Below are 14,935 nucleotides of genomic sequence, written 5' to 3'. Positions count from 1 at the left end.
GCCCCCCACCCCCAACCCTCGTCTCCCCTCCCTTGCTGGTTCTCTCTTTAGTGCAGATGTGCCCCTGGTCAGTAGTGGCCTGGCTGGGAGACAACAGAAGTGACTTTGAGACTGGGGGATGGCAGCCTTGTTGTCACTGACACACAGAGCTGCTCTGATGAGCCTTCAGCTGCATACTTATAGGGTAGACAGAGGGGTGAGAGAGGAAAAAATTAAGCAAGGGGAATAACAAGAAGAGGCAACTAAATTTTGTGGACAGCTGCTACTATCTTAGTTTTTGGACATGTTGCATTACACTGGCATCCATAGATCCTCATACTAGCTGTTTAAATACATGGCTCTGGGCAACCTTCATTAATTAAGGTTCTATATTCAACATCATGATGCTCTGTAAAATGTTAAATACACACACAGTGAATGTATACATCAACTTTGTGCCCCAGTGGATAGTAATTCTATGTACCTCTGTTTTGTCTGTTCTGTTGTTTGCTGAGCTAGTGGTGCGTTCAGCTGCATCAGGCTCAAGGCCTTTTCGGCATTCAGTCTCCTCTCTCTCTGCAATGGACACCAGAGGGGATCCATAGGAACGCTTCCTCTGAGCGCTCTGCTTGGCCTCTCTGACACACAAAGACATGTTACATGTTATGGGCACAAACAGCACATGCATCATATCATAATCATGACCATGCATCTCATCTCATGGTAGCACACTGAGAGGCAATACATCATATCATCTACAAATGAGTGACATTACAGACATTAAATTACACCAGAGCAGCATTTCTACCATAACAGGGAGTGTACTTATAGTTAAGTGGAAAGAATCTTTAGAACTCTGTAGGCCTTGAAGCACATTAGTGTATATATAGTTTAAACCTTTCTTTTTTCCCAGTTGCATGGAGAAATAGGAGAAAAGATGCAGGTACAATAAGAAGATGGGAGTAAGAGTTATGTGATCATGATAGTGGACTCTTTTGAGCCCAAAATGAAGTGTGTGTTGCCTTCCTTCCAACACAGAAAGGTCAGAGCACAGGTTCGCTATAGCACACTCCTTAACTGGTACAATACAGTTAAATGAGCAGAAGAGCAGGAGGACAGAAATCTCATCTCATGTCAGTTTTAAATCATTTAAGTGTACACACAGATCCGGGACCGGGCCAACGCTGCTCTTGACACGGTAGGACAGAAAAGGGCTGGCAACCTCAATGAACTGCTCGGGTTTTGACAAAGGTGGCTCTGTGAAAAGAGAAAAGGAAACAAATCTCTAACATCATACCACCACTGCTTTTTCACACTTTGACTTTTTTTACTGCATTTTCTGTTTCACTCAGAGATCAGCTGATGTCAGATTTGCCCGAGCCAGCAGCTATTTTCATTACAGAAATATTGTAGCTATCCTCCTTTTTTTGTTTTTCTTCAGTATGCGGTACTGTATGCCCTCTGTACTCTGGGTTCTAAATCTCCTGCATTAGCACTCGCTTTCCTTTCTAGTCATATTTATTTATTACATTCACCTACACTCCATCACATAAATTTGTGCTTTTCTATTTGTTTGATATCCTCCCCTGCATCCTCCTCCTGGTTTCCCCTTCACCACCTTTTTTTCCTGACTTCATTTGAACATTTTTCATTTCCTGCCTCCCTCTTTGTCTCTCACGTACTCGGTGGTTCATCGTTGACCATGATCTCCTTGCGTGGGCGGATGAGTTTCCATCGGGGCACAGGAGGAGGTTTGGGTGGTGCCTCCAGCTGGCATGCCCGGGTTCTGGTCAACAGGACAATGTGGCTGTACAGCAAGGAGAGACCGTACCGACGAAGAAACTCTGAGGAATTAGCCTGTAGACAAATGCACAGAAATAAACACACATGCATCACTCACTCATAAAAATTTAAAAATGGAGTTTAAAACATATTCCCCAATTCTAAGAATTACTGTCACCTGTAACCAACTCTACAGGTGAATCAAGTCAAACTACCAAAAGGGGATTCTGACCCAAGACCAGAGAGTAGAGGTGATTTAATAGCTCCAATAGAGGAAAATCCTGGAAACTGTCAACCAATTAGGCTTAGCGTGGGTGTAAATAATAAAACAAGTGAAGCCTGTTGAGGCGAAGCATCCAAATAGAACACACAATGCCCCCAGGTTACAAACAATATTATGTTTCATCTCTACCACTGACTGGTGATTAAGACAGTAGTTATCTACGGCAGTAAGGCACTAAGGCAGTATACATTTTAAGAAATATTAAAACACAATATGTTTTCACATTTAGAGTAAGATCAATATAATGTGTGAGTTATAAAATCGTTCTGTCTTTATATTTATTAGGATTTATATGGGTCAATGCAAAAATGAGAAAGTCTCCATGAAGGTTGAACCTTAAATGTACCGGATATTTCCACTGCATAGGTCACTGATACAATCCCTAACATCAGAGCTTAGTTTATGCTTCCTCTGCACATCTTTCAAATGTTAATGAAGAAATTTTAGCCAGATTGCATCTATGTGAATATATATATATATATATATGCTTCCAAATCTGCATTTAAGATCCGACTATAATCTACAGAAGATGAAATCTAATTTTCATGCAAATGTGTCTTATGACGCTGTGACTGTAGTACAAAACTTGCTTTGAATGTGCAAGTTTGTGCATAGCAAGCAAGAAAGGAGTAGTAGAGAAGAGACATACCATTTGTCCAAACCCAACGGAATTGTTATGTGGCTGTAAAGGGTAGTAGCTGGCACACACCACTACCATGGGGTTACCTGGGAAACACACACAAAGAGGACTAAGATAAAACAAAAAAGGGAAACCCAGTAGACTTGCAAACACAAACACAGACTGAAATTAATTACTGACTCTACTTAAACATATAGATATAGTCAAACGTATTGCCATCTACCAAAGAAAAGTAAAGCTGATAAAAGATCACATCAATGTAAAGTGAAACCCTGGCCTCCACAGGTATATAAATAAGGCAACAAGAGAGTATCTAGGCTGTCTATGGAGGGCCCTGTCCCCTATGGTGCATCTTAGAGTATATTGTAAAAGCAGCACATGGGCCAGAAGACATGGAAAATCAATTTGAAGGACAATGGTGAAGAGAGATGTGAGCACCACTAGACTAATATAAAGCCTAGACATTAAGAATTGAACAGAGGAGTGGTTCTCTCACTGCATAGTGATTTATGCATTTCAATTTATATATTTCAGTGGAATATGACAGTGAGCACCAAAACAGTGAGAGAGAAAGAAAATGTATGCTTGTGCTTGCACGTGTGTATCTGAGCACAATGTGATGCATTTTCCTAAAGCATGTTGTTGTTGTTCTGTTAATTAATGAACCACTTTGTGAGACTGAAATTAATTGTGAGAGAGACCAAGGGACAGATTACTGTCAGAAAGAGCAGGTGGGTAAATATGACAGCATGAGAGAAGAAATTCAATTAATACCGCAGCCTAATCAGAACAAAATGTCATGATGTGTTAGTATTTCGAATACAATATACATTTTAATAAAAGTAGAACATTTAGTCACTTTATGCTTTTTCCCCAACACTTTAAGTCCAGCTTGTTTTTCTAATGGTAAACTGGGATGGTAGAACACAAATTCTGCACAATGCTGGGTATAAGTAGCATGCCGAGGATGAACCTACCTTTTTGCCATTTTTAATTACAAATTCTCCTTTAAATTAATTGTACAACACTGATAAAACCTTCATTGTATATCTTTACCTCAGTGAACCCTTTTCTGAGGACATGTTTCAATCTTGCCTTCATCACATAACCACACTTGACTTGGGAGGCTCTTCTGCCCTGCGGCAACACCAAATAATTCACCCTGCCACTGCTCCCTCTGCTGGTTTATTTATAGTCCACCATACACGCATTAACCCTCCCTGCACTCCATAATACATGAGATCGGGAAAACAGGAAGTGATGTTTGAAACAACAGGAAAGAGGCACTGGCTGACTGAAACGGAGGTATTTCGCAGTATGGTACGATAGTGACCTTAGGCCTGGAGTTTTTTCCAGTCCTAAAGTAAAATCACAGACAATACTATGAATATTGTAAAGGTATGTACTTCTATAAGAGAATGGAATCATTTAAAAGTGCAAGTTCCTGCACTTTGCAAGTTCCTGAAGCAATGAATGAAATATTCATTGCTTCATACTGGTTGAATTATGGATGCAGAGGCAGGAAAATACAGATTTACACACACTGTGTATTCACATACATAAATATATTCTGTAGTACTGCACATAAACCTGTATACTCAACACATACATATCATTTTACAAACAACCCGCCGATAAATGAATAAGCTGTAGTAAAGTATTTTGTGCATACAAATGATCACAATCTAACGGATGATTGATTCAATTTACTCGCTCAATTACACGTACAAGCAGAATGTGTAATTAAGATGCATGTTTGTGGGTATTAATGTGTACATGATTGGAGTGTGTGTTTGACTGTGGCATAATTCAGACCTTTACTTTTCTCCTGCTCTGGCAGCGGACTCTTGCTGTTATTACAGCTGGAATCTCTCCCTGCAGCTGGATCGGCACTCTGAGGCTTCGTCTCAGGCAAAGTCTCATCTGGGTGTGTAAATACGGGAATGGTGTCTTGTAAGAAATCCCAGGTTTTTCCCAGGTATAAAGACCTGAGAGGAGGTTAAAGAAATTAGGATTGGTTACAGGGGCTACAGGGGATGACATTATTGTTCTTGAGTTTGAAAATATTATTATTTAAAGTACCTTTTTTCTTGTTAGAACCAATTGCTTTTAATAAGCAAGGTTTTGACTGTAATTTTGAATGTTTTTTTGTTCAGTACAAAATTACAACTTTTGAGCAAGCGGACAAGCACTAAAATTTATGAACTCTGTTTCTGCACTCGGTCTTAGCCCTGACTCCACTGCAGTTTCTGTTCCTGTCACTGTACTGTCCCTCTATTTGGAATACAATGGGCTGCAGTTCTTACATCAGCATTTCTCTCTGCCTTGAAAGTACATAATACAAGCTTCTCTCTACTTCAACACACCCTTTATATATATTTATTTATTTATTTATTTTTTACTGAAGGCGGCAAGGCAAGGCAAGTTTATTTGTATAATGCACTTAATACTCAAAGGAAATTCAAAGGGCTTTAGATTCTGCAATTAAAACGTTTAAAGAATCCTACAAATATTCAAATGCTAATTAAAATAACAAAGACCTTTTAAAAAAGAAATTGAACTTCCCAGATATGACTGAACATAATGAAGAAACCAGTGAGGGATGAAGCAGGTTCCTAACCTCCTTACCATGCCAGATTTATGGGTCATCTCAGTACACTTAAGCTGACAGCATGGTGTGAAGCAGTTAAGTATTCCAGCATCAGTGAAAATCCTTTTTGTGTGTATTTAGCAAGTGAAGTGGTATTGGGTAATGTTATTTTATTTGAAAGACAGAGAGGAGACAACTGCCAGCTCTCTCTGATGTCCATTGGTTGAAATCTGCCTTGAACTACATCCATGTATTTCTTTTTTAATAGGTCTAACTCCCAGAGAGGGATGAGGACTCTCGAAAACCGGAAACCTAAAAAGAAAAATTCCTCCAACTTGTTAGCTCACTAGTTGTGACAGTAGCTACACCAGCATAATTTAAAAATATAACTTTAGATATAGTTTTCTGAGTTACAATAGCTTGCTAACCAGCTAACTAGAATAGTACAACCACAAAAAAAAAAAAATCACACCTACAAACTAGACTGTAAGCAGATTTTTTCCCAGCCAAAATATCAGCAGAATTCTGCTTTTCTATTAAACAGTAGTAGATATTGTAAACGAAATGCTGTGTATGTGTGTACATGTGGATACATCTGAAACACAAACGAACACTGTCATGCTCAGTGCCTGTACATGTTGATAGATTCCCCAGGCGAGCCAGTAACGGTAGCTAACCTGCTGAGCTATAGAGAATAACACTCCCCAGCTCCACTCCAAAACACTGTTGCCCCATTAAAGTTCCATCACTGACAAGCTGAGATTCTCCACTCCACACTGCCTCTCCTCCCTATTTATTATCTTGTTGTTTCCATTTTAGACCTCAATCATTTTCCCCCAAAGTGTCACTTTCCAAACTGCTCTGGACAGATACACTTCTCTGCATGATTTTGCTGTAGTATACTTTGTAAAAATGGCATACATGAGAGGAAAAAGACACAGCTTATTAAGACAATGTGAGTTTTTAGAGAGAAAAAATAAAAGCAAAGGGAGAAAATGTCAGCCTAACAAAGACACAATGAAGGGGGACGCCTATGTATAATATGTAGAACAACAGATGCATAAGAATAGACCAATGAGGACCTTACTTTATAGGACTGATTTGTGGGATCCAGCCGGTGAGGGTGTGGATGAAGGTTAACTCACCCATCTCCCTGCAGACCTCTGACACTACACTGAGAAATGAAATAAAAAAAAAAACTCTTTTAGAAAACAAATATGCAACACACCACAGACTCCATTCAAATGACCCATACTGGCACCGGCATTGTTCACAAATGGAACGTTTTAGGACATGGGGTTCAATATGTGAAATCGCATACAATGTGCTTGCCGTTCAAGAGTGCAGTTACTAGGCAACTGACAACAAAAATAAATATTGCTTTCTGTGGTTTTCTGTCTTTATTATAACATCATCTTCAGGAATGACACGGTTAAAGGCAACAGGGGTAACTGCCCTCCATGAACTACAAAATATGAGTAATTGTAATGAGAATTTAGAAAGAAAAATCCCAAATACTGAAGCAACGTGATGTTCAAATTGACTCTTGTAAACTGGTAAATACGAGGAGCATTTAAGGCACCATCACAAGCTTATATAGGTCAGCAAGTAAACAGAACTGTTTGGTGTTATCTTAACCAGCCTGGTCTGTTTTTTACTGTCTGTGTGACTGAATGTCAAGGATACAGGCTCAGCTTATGTTAAATTTGTGTTATGTGTATTGCAACTATTATTTAAGTCTTAAGTACTGATTTTGAGGAGTGTGTGCAAGAGTGTGTATGTATCCTTCACACATAATGTTCAGCTGAAACAGATGGCTGCAGCAGCTCTAATTGGTCCTCTTGGGATCCTGCGGCCACCTTGTCCGATCCACAGTCATGATACTCGAAGAAGTGGAATCAATACAACTTGATCGGTAATGCAACAGTCCATGACCACTGACAAAAAGCTACTCAGTACCAAAGTAAATGAGCCCTCAAATACAGCTTTTTATTTTAAAAAAAAAAACACTTTCTTGAGGAGATCCAGCAGACACCTGGACAAAGTTTGGTACTAGTTCAGTACCAAGAACTTTCACTATGGCTCATAAATGATTCACCAAGAGAGAAGCTCCTTTGTTTCCTGTCTTGGATGAAACATTTATGTCTCGACCTTCTGTGGACACTGGAACAGCCACCTTTACACACGCCATGTTGCCCCATCACAGACACGCACGCTGCCTGTCTGTCACCAAATTCAACACAGCCCAAGGCAGAGATTAGGTCAGGAGAAGGTTCGGCTAAGTCAGCAAAAGGAACTCTGTGGGGTTTCTGCTTGTGTGCAAGTTTTAAATTGTTTATGTACATATGTGTCAGCTAGGAAACTTCTTTAACCCTGATTTCCTTCAAAACCTTCAGTACATTTTTTAAGTAAAGCGTACACCATACAGCATGTTAACAGGGAGATGCATAATAAAATCCCTTGTCCATGTACATGGAAAGCTTCTAGGTGTGCTGTGCATCATTTTGCAAACATTTCCTCATAGTTCAGCAGGAAATCTTTTGAAATCTACAGAAACACTGTGATCTTAATGAGGCTCTGTGTGTTTCATTAATGTCCTTGATAAGGCAGGGACAAAACTTGAAACAGTGAATGACCCACTTCTACTTTGTTCATGCAGATGCAATAACGTTGCATATTACTTATGAATCACTGAATGTATTTATTAAAATGTATTATTCAAGTGGGTAATAGTACCATCCTGTATACTGCTTTACTTAGGGTTACTGTACAGTTCGTTCGGGGTAAGTAGCATAACGTGTGGTGTTACAGTGGTCTAATTAGAGTCAGGCAGCATAGTTGCTATATACAGTACTTGGAATAAGGTTGAGTTTGTTCTTAAGCCGTTTTACTTTAAGATTATAAAAACTGTTTCCCAACTCCTTGGGGCAGTAATGAAATGCTTATAGAGTTTGTGCTGGAATGTACAGCAACTCACTTTTTGTTGGCCACTTTAATGAGAGCCTTAGCCAAAAGCATTGGCCACAGCTCTGAATGACAGGTTGAGGCAGGGAGAAGCAGGTTGTTTTCTTCATCAAATGGCATGGAATCATCTACTGTTATCTTCCTCCAACAACCCTAAAAGAACAGAAGTAAGACACAGAGAGTGAAGATACGGTATAACAATCTGAAGGTAACAAAAGCCACCTACCAGCACCTCTATAGCTCACTAATTAACACATTTATCTCATTCTTAAACAAACGAGGTGCAAAAACGACAAATCATTGTCTCACAGGGGTTATCTGTTGGACTATTTCTTGGACAGGGCCAGTAACTTCCTGGAGGCTTAACTGGTTGTCTGGCAAGAAAGCTTTTACTCATGGCAAGAAAGTGAATTAGCATTTTTCCAAAATGTCAAACTTTTCTTTTAATGCGAAGTAACCTAATTTTTGTAAGTTAATTTGAATTTGCGTCACTTTCTTATGTAAAACACTATGTTTCATAATTTAATAATATTTTATTACTGACTTCCACCTTTTTAACCACTTAAGTAAAACAAATAAATGTTGACATGTTGACGAAGGTCTCCACAAAAAGTGAATTCAGCTTATTGTCTGACAGCATATTTGTAATAACCTGAAACTGATGGAATACTGCTTTTTGTTGGATGCATTCATAGACTGATATTTGAGCTGTTGTATATTCACAGTATTCACAACTCTGAGCTCCTCAGATCACAATGGAGCATTGCCTTCAGGCAGAGAACTGAAGTGGAGCTGGCATCGACTCATCAGCTATCAGCTGTTTCATCCATGCTCATCGTCTCACTGATGCATCGTCTGTTCAGCTACCAGCTCAGTCATCCAGTCACAACCATACAAGTGTATTAGGCAGCCTTCAGAAACTTACAATAGACCTTTTTCACAGCAGCTATTTTGACATAAAATAATAGGGTAATCACAATGACACTTATTAAGTTTCTGTTGCATTTAGTGTAGCAGAGCCAACATGCACAATAGCAGCACCCTGACTCTGTTTGACCTGAATGGAACAGAACCTTAACTAGTATTAGTAACACCTATGTTACCCTACTATTTACCCTACTATTTCATGTCAAAATGGCTTTGAAACAGGTATATTACAACTTTTAATAGTTGACAGCTTTTGCTATTGTTGTCTCTACTCACATCTTTAATGTTCATGTATGTTAACAGGCTTCTTTAAATCTGTACTATGGTGTTATTTCTTAGTGCTTAGATTCCTTAGCTACCTAAAGGAACAGAGCCCTTTCTTGCAATTTTAACCATATAACCAATAAACAGTGAATTCCTAGATTTAAATGTTTCTGTCTGAATTAGTTTACTGTTATAGGAAGCTTGTCTGAACTCTAAACTCCTTTACCAAGGAGCCAGTACATTGTGGTGGGGAGATAACTTAATTTTAAGGTAATAAGAGGAGCTAACATGATTGGCCGTGGCTGACACCAGCCCCTAACACATCTACTAAGTAAAATATTAGATTTCTGTTCAGGTGTGTGATTACAATAGGCAGCAAAAGTGGAATTTTCCCCTCAAATCCGATTTGAGAGGATGGTTAGTTCTATGGGCTTCATATTCCAGCACCTCTCCTTCCATTAGCTACCTTATGCTTGCATCCTGTTTGGTGTCAGAGTTTGTTACATGCTGTCTGTGGTGCGGTCTGTCTACTGGCCGTCTGTGGGAGTTTCACAGTGCTTGTAAGAAAAAGCGGCACAAGCAGGTGATAATCTGAATGACTGTTCACAGCTGTGCCTCTTCTTATCCATCAGAATCACAATCACATCACAATCACATCACAAGCAATGCAAACCTATATTGGGTGCGGACCAACACACTCCCTTTCTTGCCTGTTCTTCCACTTTCTTGTCAAACCACTGCCCCTGAGGAGGAGCTTGATGTGTTCGCAGATGGGGTAAAATACAGTGCGAAGGGGCACGTTAGAGGAGGGAGGAAGAAAGGGAGGAAAGGAGAGACAGAGTTGTAGGGCGGGTAAAAAAAACAGGGCAAGAAAATGAAAGTGGGATGGATATTCACAGCAGCGAGAAGGAGGAAAGAGTTGAAAAAAAGGATTGGTGTGGAACAATAAAGAATCAGACGAGCAGGGGAGAAAAGGAGTAGCCTATGAGCAAAAACAGGCGAGGAAACGGGAAGGGGGGTTGGGGGCTGGGTGCTTAATGCCATCTCAACAACCATCTGTTAGCGTGCTATGGTTGGCACGGGGACTGCTGCCTACAACCGTGTCATGCCTGTTTGTCAAGGCAAGAGTCACAGTGTTACAGAACACCATCACTTTTAGCTCTGTCTTTTTCACTCTCTCGCTGACCCAAATTGTTGTGCTGGAAGAAGTTCCCTTTCCGAAATGACACAATGATGTAGTGTCCACTACTTAGAGATCTGTGGCAAGCGACACACATACTGAAATTCACAGGCCAGCAACTTAAAGTTTTATCCCAGTGCAATGGCGATCTTTATTTAAAGCCAAAAATCTGTAAAATCCTTACACTTGCAGATAATTAATATACATGACACTGCAGAGCAAAAAGCCCTAACAGGGTTGTGCCCGCTATCTTGGTCTAGGCAAAGATATCCAACTTGAGCCGTGCTCTCTGAGAAGCAGCTGACTCCTGTTAAGTCTTATCTATTCATCGGGCAATGTATGAATCCCAGCCACTTTTGGCACAGCAGTGAGACTGATTGATTTGAGCTCTGAGTGGATAAGGCTTTCTCATCCCTTCCCCCCCTCCAACTCTCAGTCCATCCCCATTCCCCTCTCATCTTCTGCATCCTATGGGGGTTTTTTCTGAAAAATACAATGCAATTTTACGCCATCCATTGCCTCAAGTGTGCCGCTACAAAATGTGTGATTAACAAAGAAGCATTTTGAAACTGTGACTTCATCTGCAGCGATATCAGAATATTTGGGTTTCCTTAAAACAAAGGGGAATGTGGGTGTTTGCATTAGACTCACCATCCAGTAGAGTCTGACAATGTATTTCCCATAGTTGTTGTAGAGAGGCACATGGCCTTTCACCACCTTACACAGAGAGTAGATGTGCTCCCAAGGTCTCCAGACATCTTGTTTTGTAGCTGTGCAGTTATGCAGCGTCCAAACAATATAGATCTCACTGATGATCCACCTCATCAGCTTGACAGAACACGGAAGAGAGAAGGGAGGGAAAAGCAATCATGAGCCTAACAACTACTCACTAATCTTTAAATCAATTGGCTGAATCATCGACTATCTCATATATCATTCACTCAGTCAATAGAGCATTGCATTAACCCAGACTAATTCATTTCTGTCAGTCAAACGTCACCCTGTCTGACATCTGAATTACACTATCCAAGTAATGATCGATACTGGTTAGCAGGAAGTCGGCATGGTATTCAGTAGGAAAGTAGAAAACAACAGTTGGAAACTAACCTCACTGCAAATCAGATGATCATTGGGGGAGATTAGGTCAAAGGTCATTTGATTTTCAACAACGGTGAGACCCTAAAATAAAGCACATCATTGTTTTCATGTGAGCACAGATTGATACATTTGCCTCAAAGTGAAAACTCTCTGCACTCTCTGCATTTAATACAGTGTGTGGTGGCATCTGCACATGTCAGAATCATTCATTATAATAACAGCTTTAGAATATTGCTGTCACAGGTCACCTGTTTAAAATGGACATGAATATGCAACCCAGTTAATGCTTCTCTAGTCGTCCCAGTGCCTAAACCGGTCCGTAACCCCGCCACGATACACCCAAAACCATTTCGGCTGTGAATATTTCACTAGACGTTAACAGACTCTACCATGTTACTAATTAAATATGAATGAATGGGTCAGGTGATGGTGAGCAAGATCAGCTGTGTTTTCTCCCATCGTCATAGCAACTTTGAATGAGAACCAAACTTTAAATTATTTCCGTCAGTAACGTCGGCTTTTGAAACACAGGCTGGCATCGACTGGTGAAGAGAGAGTTTCACAGAGTGAGCTGTTGCCTGCATCTGCACGGCTGATTGCTTTTGTGATTAGCCCGCGTTCCTCTTGTATGAAATTAATGAAATGCTTTTGACATCCTGAGTGAAAAGGCAGCTTGTGACCTGGCAAAGACTAATTCAAAAAAGCAGGAAGCTTCCAGTAATTGCTCAATACTCCACTGTGAGATTGTAACAGAAAAGTGGAGTGATGCAATTAAAACTTCATTGGAGGTGACTAGAGAGCAGATTTCCCTAACTACATTTCACACTGTGCGGCAAAGAAAAACACTTAGAATGGTTGCAACCAACAGTTACTTAATTAACCTGTTGAATCTCTTTTTTCGATTAGGAGATGAATTGTTTAGTCTACGAAAGTCCACGTAGTCTGTTAGTCCCTTAGTCTACAATATGGTGAAGAAAGAAATGACCATGAAGGGCTACAATTAAATTAAATTAAATTACATTTAAATTAAATATTATCTTGAAATTTGTTATTTTTTTCATATGAACAATCTAAAAACCCACATGTATTCAATTTACAGTGACATAAGAGGCAGAAGAATAGCAGCTCCTGACGAAAAGAAACCAGCAAATGTATATTCTTACATTAGAAATTGCTTAAACCACTAATTAGTATAAAAAGTATAATCAAACAATTTCATATCAGTGGACATTAATTCACTTTTATTATTTATATGTGTATACCTAAACGACACATATACCTGTAATTGTTATCCTGTATGTATTTGAACTGGTGTAAACCCCGTGATCATGGTCAAAGTGAAACATGTAGACATTTGGCATGTACTATTCCATTAGATATATATATAATGTTATTAATAAAGAAGCATGACGGTTACCTTGTTGATAATAAACTCTGTAGGACGCTTCCAGCAGTGCACTTTCAAAGATGGAGGCAGGGAAATTTTTCCCTCAGGATCTTCAAAAAATGGCTGCAGACAAAAGCAATGAACAAACAATGAACATCATGACAAAATTAATATCGGTTCTAAAGTTGACTTGAAGCAAAACACTACATTTTGCAATACGCTGTACAATGGGATTGCTGATGGCAAATGAACGAATAGTTGTGATTATTTTATACTCCAGATTTACAGCATTGGGACTCTTCGTCTTTCCATCTTCAGCTCCTTTACTCGAGTCCCATTTCTCCTTGTTGACTTCTGCCTCATTCCACTCGGGCCAAATGGGGAATTTGCATCTCCATGCACTTCCTAGGCTCTCAGAGGAAGTGGCTACCAGGGACGCTGCTCTGAAACGATGACACACAGCTATTCATTTCATTTGCTCTCCCCTTTTGTCAATATTTAGCAGCAAAATTAGCCAGCTCAGCACCAGAGCTCCAGTCTGGAGTAAATCCACGAAATCCCTGTTTACCCTCTCATAGTGAAAGTGATATTAGCTCATACTGCTGGCTGTCTGTCTTTATGATTACACAGACTGAGGATTTACACATATTTACCATATGTGATGTATTTCTCTTCTCAAGAGGCTACAGGGCTTTTCACTTACAGATAGATAGATAGATAGAGTGTAACGTTACATCTTTGTATTACATAACACAATGAAACCAGCCACACTTTAAGTATGATAGTCCATCTCTGTTACGATTAGCAGACGTTAGCTAACGTTAATGCTACTGCAGCTGACCTCAATTAACGCTAATTGCCGACATTAACCAAACTCACTCCGTCTGTCGGTCCGTTAAAGAGACTTTACTGAAAGAAGACTCCTTTTTCTTTGGTTGTGCCTTGGACATTGCAGTTGCTGCGATAAATGTTCAGGCTAAGTGACCAAGGACCGAACAAGTCAAACAGCCCTCCGGAGGTGCGTTTGTTTGGGTAACGTTATGTCTCTGCTCTTCAAAGTTTATGCGTTGCTAGGCAACGGGGCTTCGACGTGGGCGGGGACTGGAGCTGTTGCATCACTTGTTACTATGGCGAGGGGGGGGAACAGATTTTCTTTTACAATACATGTGTTTACAGAAAGTTACATCAGAACTGGGAAACGTAAACAGCATACATTAAACATCTGGCCTTGTTGTCCTTTATTTAAACACCTTTAAAAAAACAAAATATTAATAATATTAATATAATCATATTGTCCTGCAGACTTGAATCAATACCTTTCTGGGTCCGTCTTGATACAGTAATAGCATCACAAAGATTGCCTTTTCCTGAAAGGCCATGGTATTGGATTGCATTGGATTGCCTCAAGTCTTTCACCATGTGATGCACATATGGCTAACAATAAAAACACTCCCAGATGATAAAAACCAGTACATCAGTATGCTGTCAAGTCTCCAACTTCTCTCTGAAATGCTTGTTGTAGTGCTTTAATGACGTGATGTGGACTGCAGTATTGGCATTGAGTGAGAGTTGCTGTAATGCTTGTACCACAACAATGCTGGCATGCCTCCATTACGTTCCTGCTCTGGTAACAGTAGGTGTGTGGAAGAGCAGCTGTAGCCTAGTGTTGAGAGTCTGATGACTATCACACACTCTTTCTTGAGTGGAGTCACATGGTCCTCTCCCTCTCTCACACAGGCACGCACACACAGTCTGAGTTGTACTTTTCACACATACAGCTTCATCCATAGTCCTTTGTGTTACGAGGGAAACAACACTATAGGTATAGTGTTTTCTCAGAC

General features: G+C 39.9%; 1 protein-coding gene across 1 annotated transcript in view; it reads right to left on the bottom strand.

The window, feature by feature from the left end:
* adgb (androglobin) overlaps positions 1-14,111 on the bottom strand; it is a 42,092-nt gene extending 27,981 nt beyond the window's left edge. Inside the window, exons 1-12 of the mRNA XM_035678880.1 lie at positions 13,974-14,111; positions 13,381-13,537; positions 13,125-13,217; positions 11,717-11,788; positions 11,261-11,437; positions 8,252-8,391; positions 6,362-6,448; positions 4,500-4,672; positions 2,694-2,770; positions 1,662-1,836; positions 1,143-1,236; positions 464-617 (exon numbers count right to left, since the gene is read on the bottom strand). Coding sequence (XP_035534773.1) covers positions 464-617; positions 1,143-1,236; positions 1,662-1,836; positions 2,694-2,770; positions 4,500-4,672; positions 6,362-6,448; positions 8,252-8,391; positions 11,261-11,437; positions 11,717-11,788; positions 13,125-13,217; positions 13,381-13,537; positions 13,974-14,044 — 1,470 coding nt within the window. The 5' untranslated portion in view covers positions 14,045-14,111. The remainder of the gene's footprint in view (positions 1-463; positions 618-1,142; positions 1,237-1,661; positions 1,837-2,693; positions 2,771-4,499; positions 4,673-6,361; positions 6,449-8,251; positions 8,392-11,260; positions 11,438-11,716; positions 11,789-13,124; positions 13,218-13,380; positions 13,538-13,973) is intronic.
* Positions 14,112-14,935: the final 824 nt, after the last annotated feature.

This window comes from Morone saxatilis, unplaced genomic scaffold, assembly GCF_004916995.1.
Source record: "Morone saxatilis isolate NCDOM2014 unplaced genomic scaffold, NCSU_SB_2.0 Contig7, whole genome shotgun sequence".
Taxonomy (NCBI): Eukaryota; Metazoa; Chordata; class Actinopteri; family Moronidae; genus Morone; species Morone saxatilis.
Note: the sequence above shows the minus strand (reverse complement) of the source record. Positions and strands in the feature narration are given on the sequence as shown.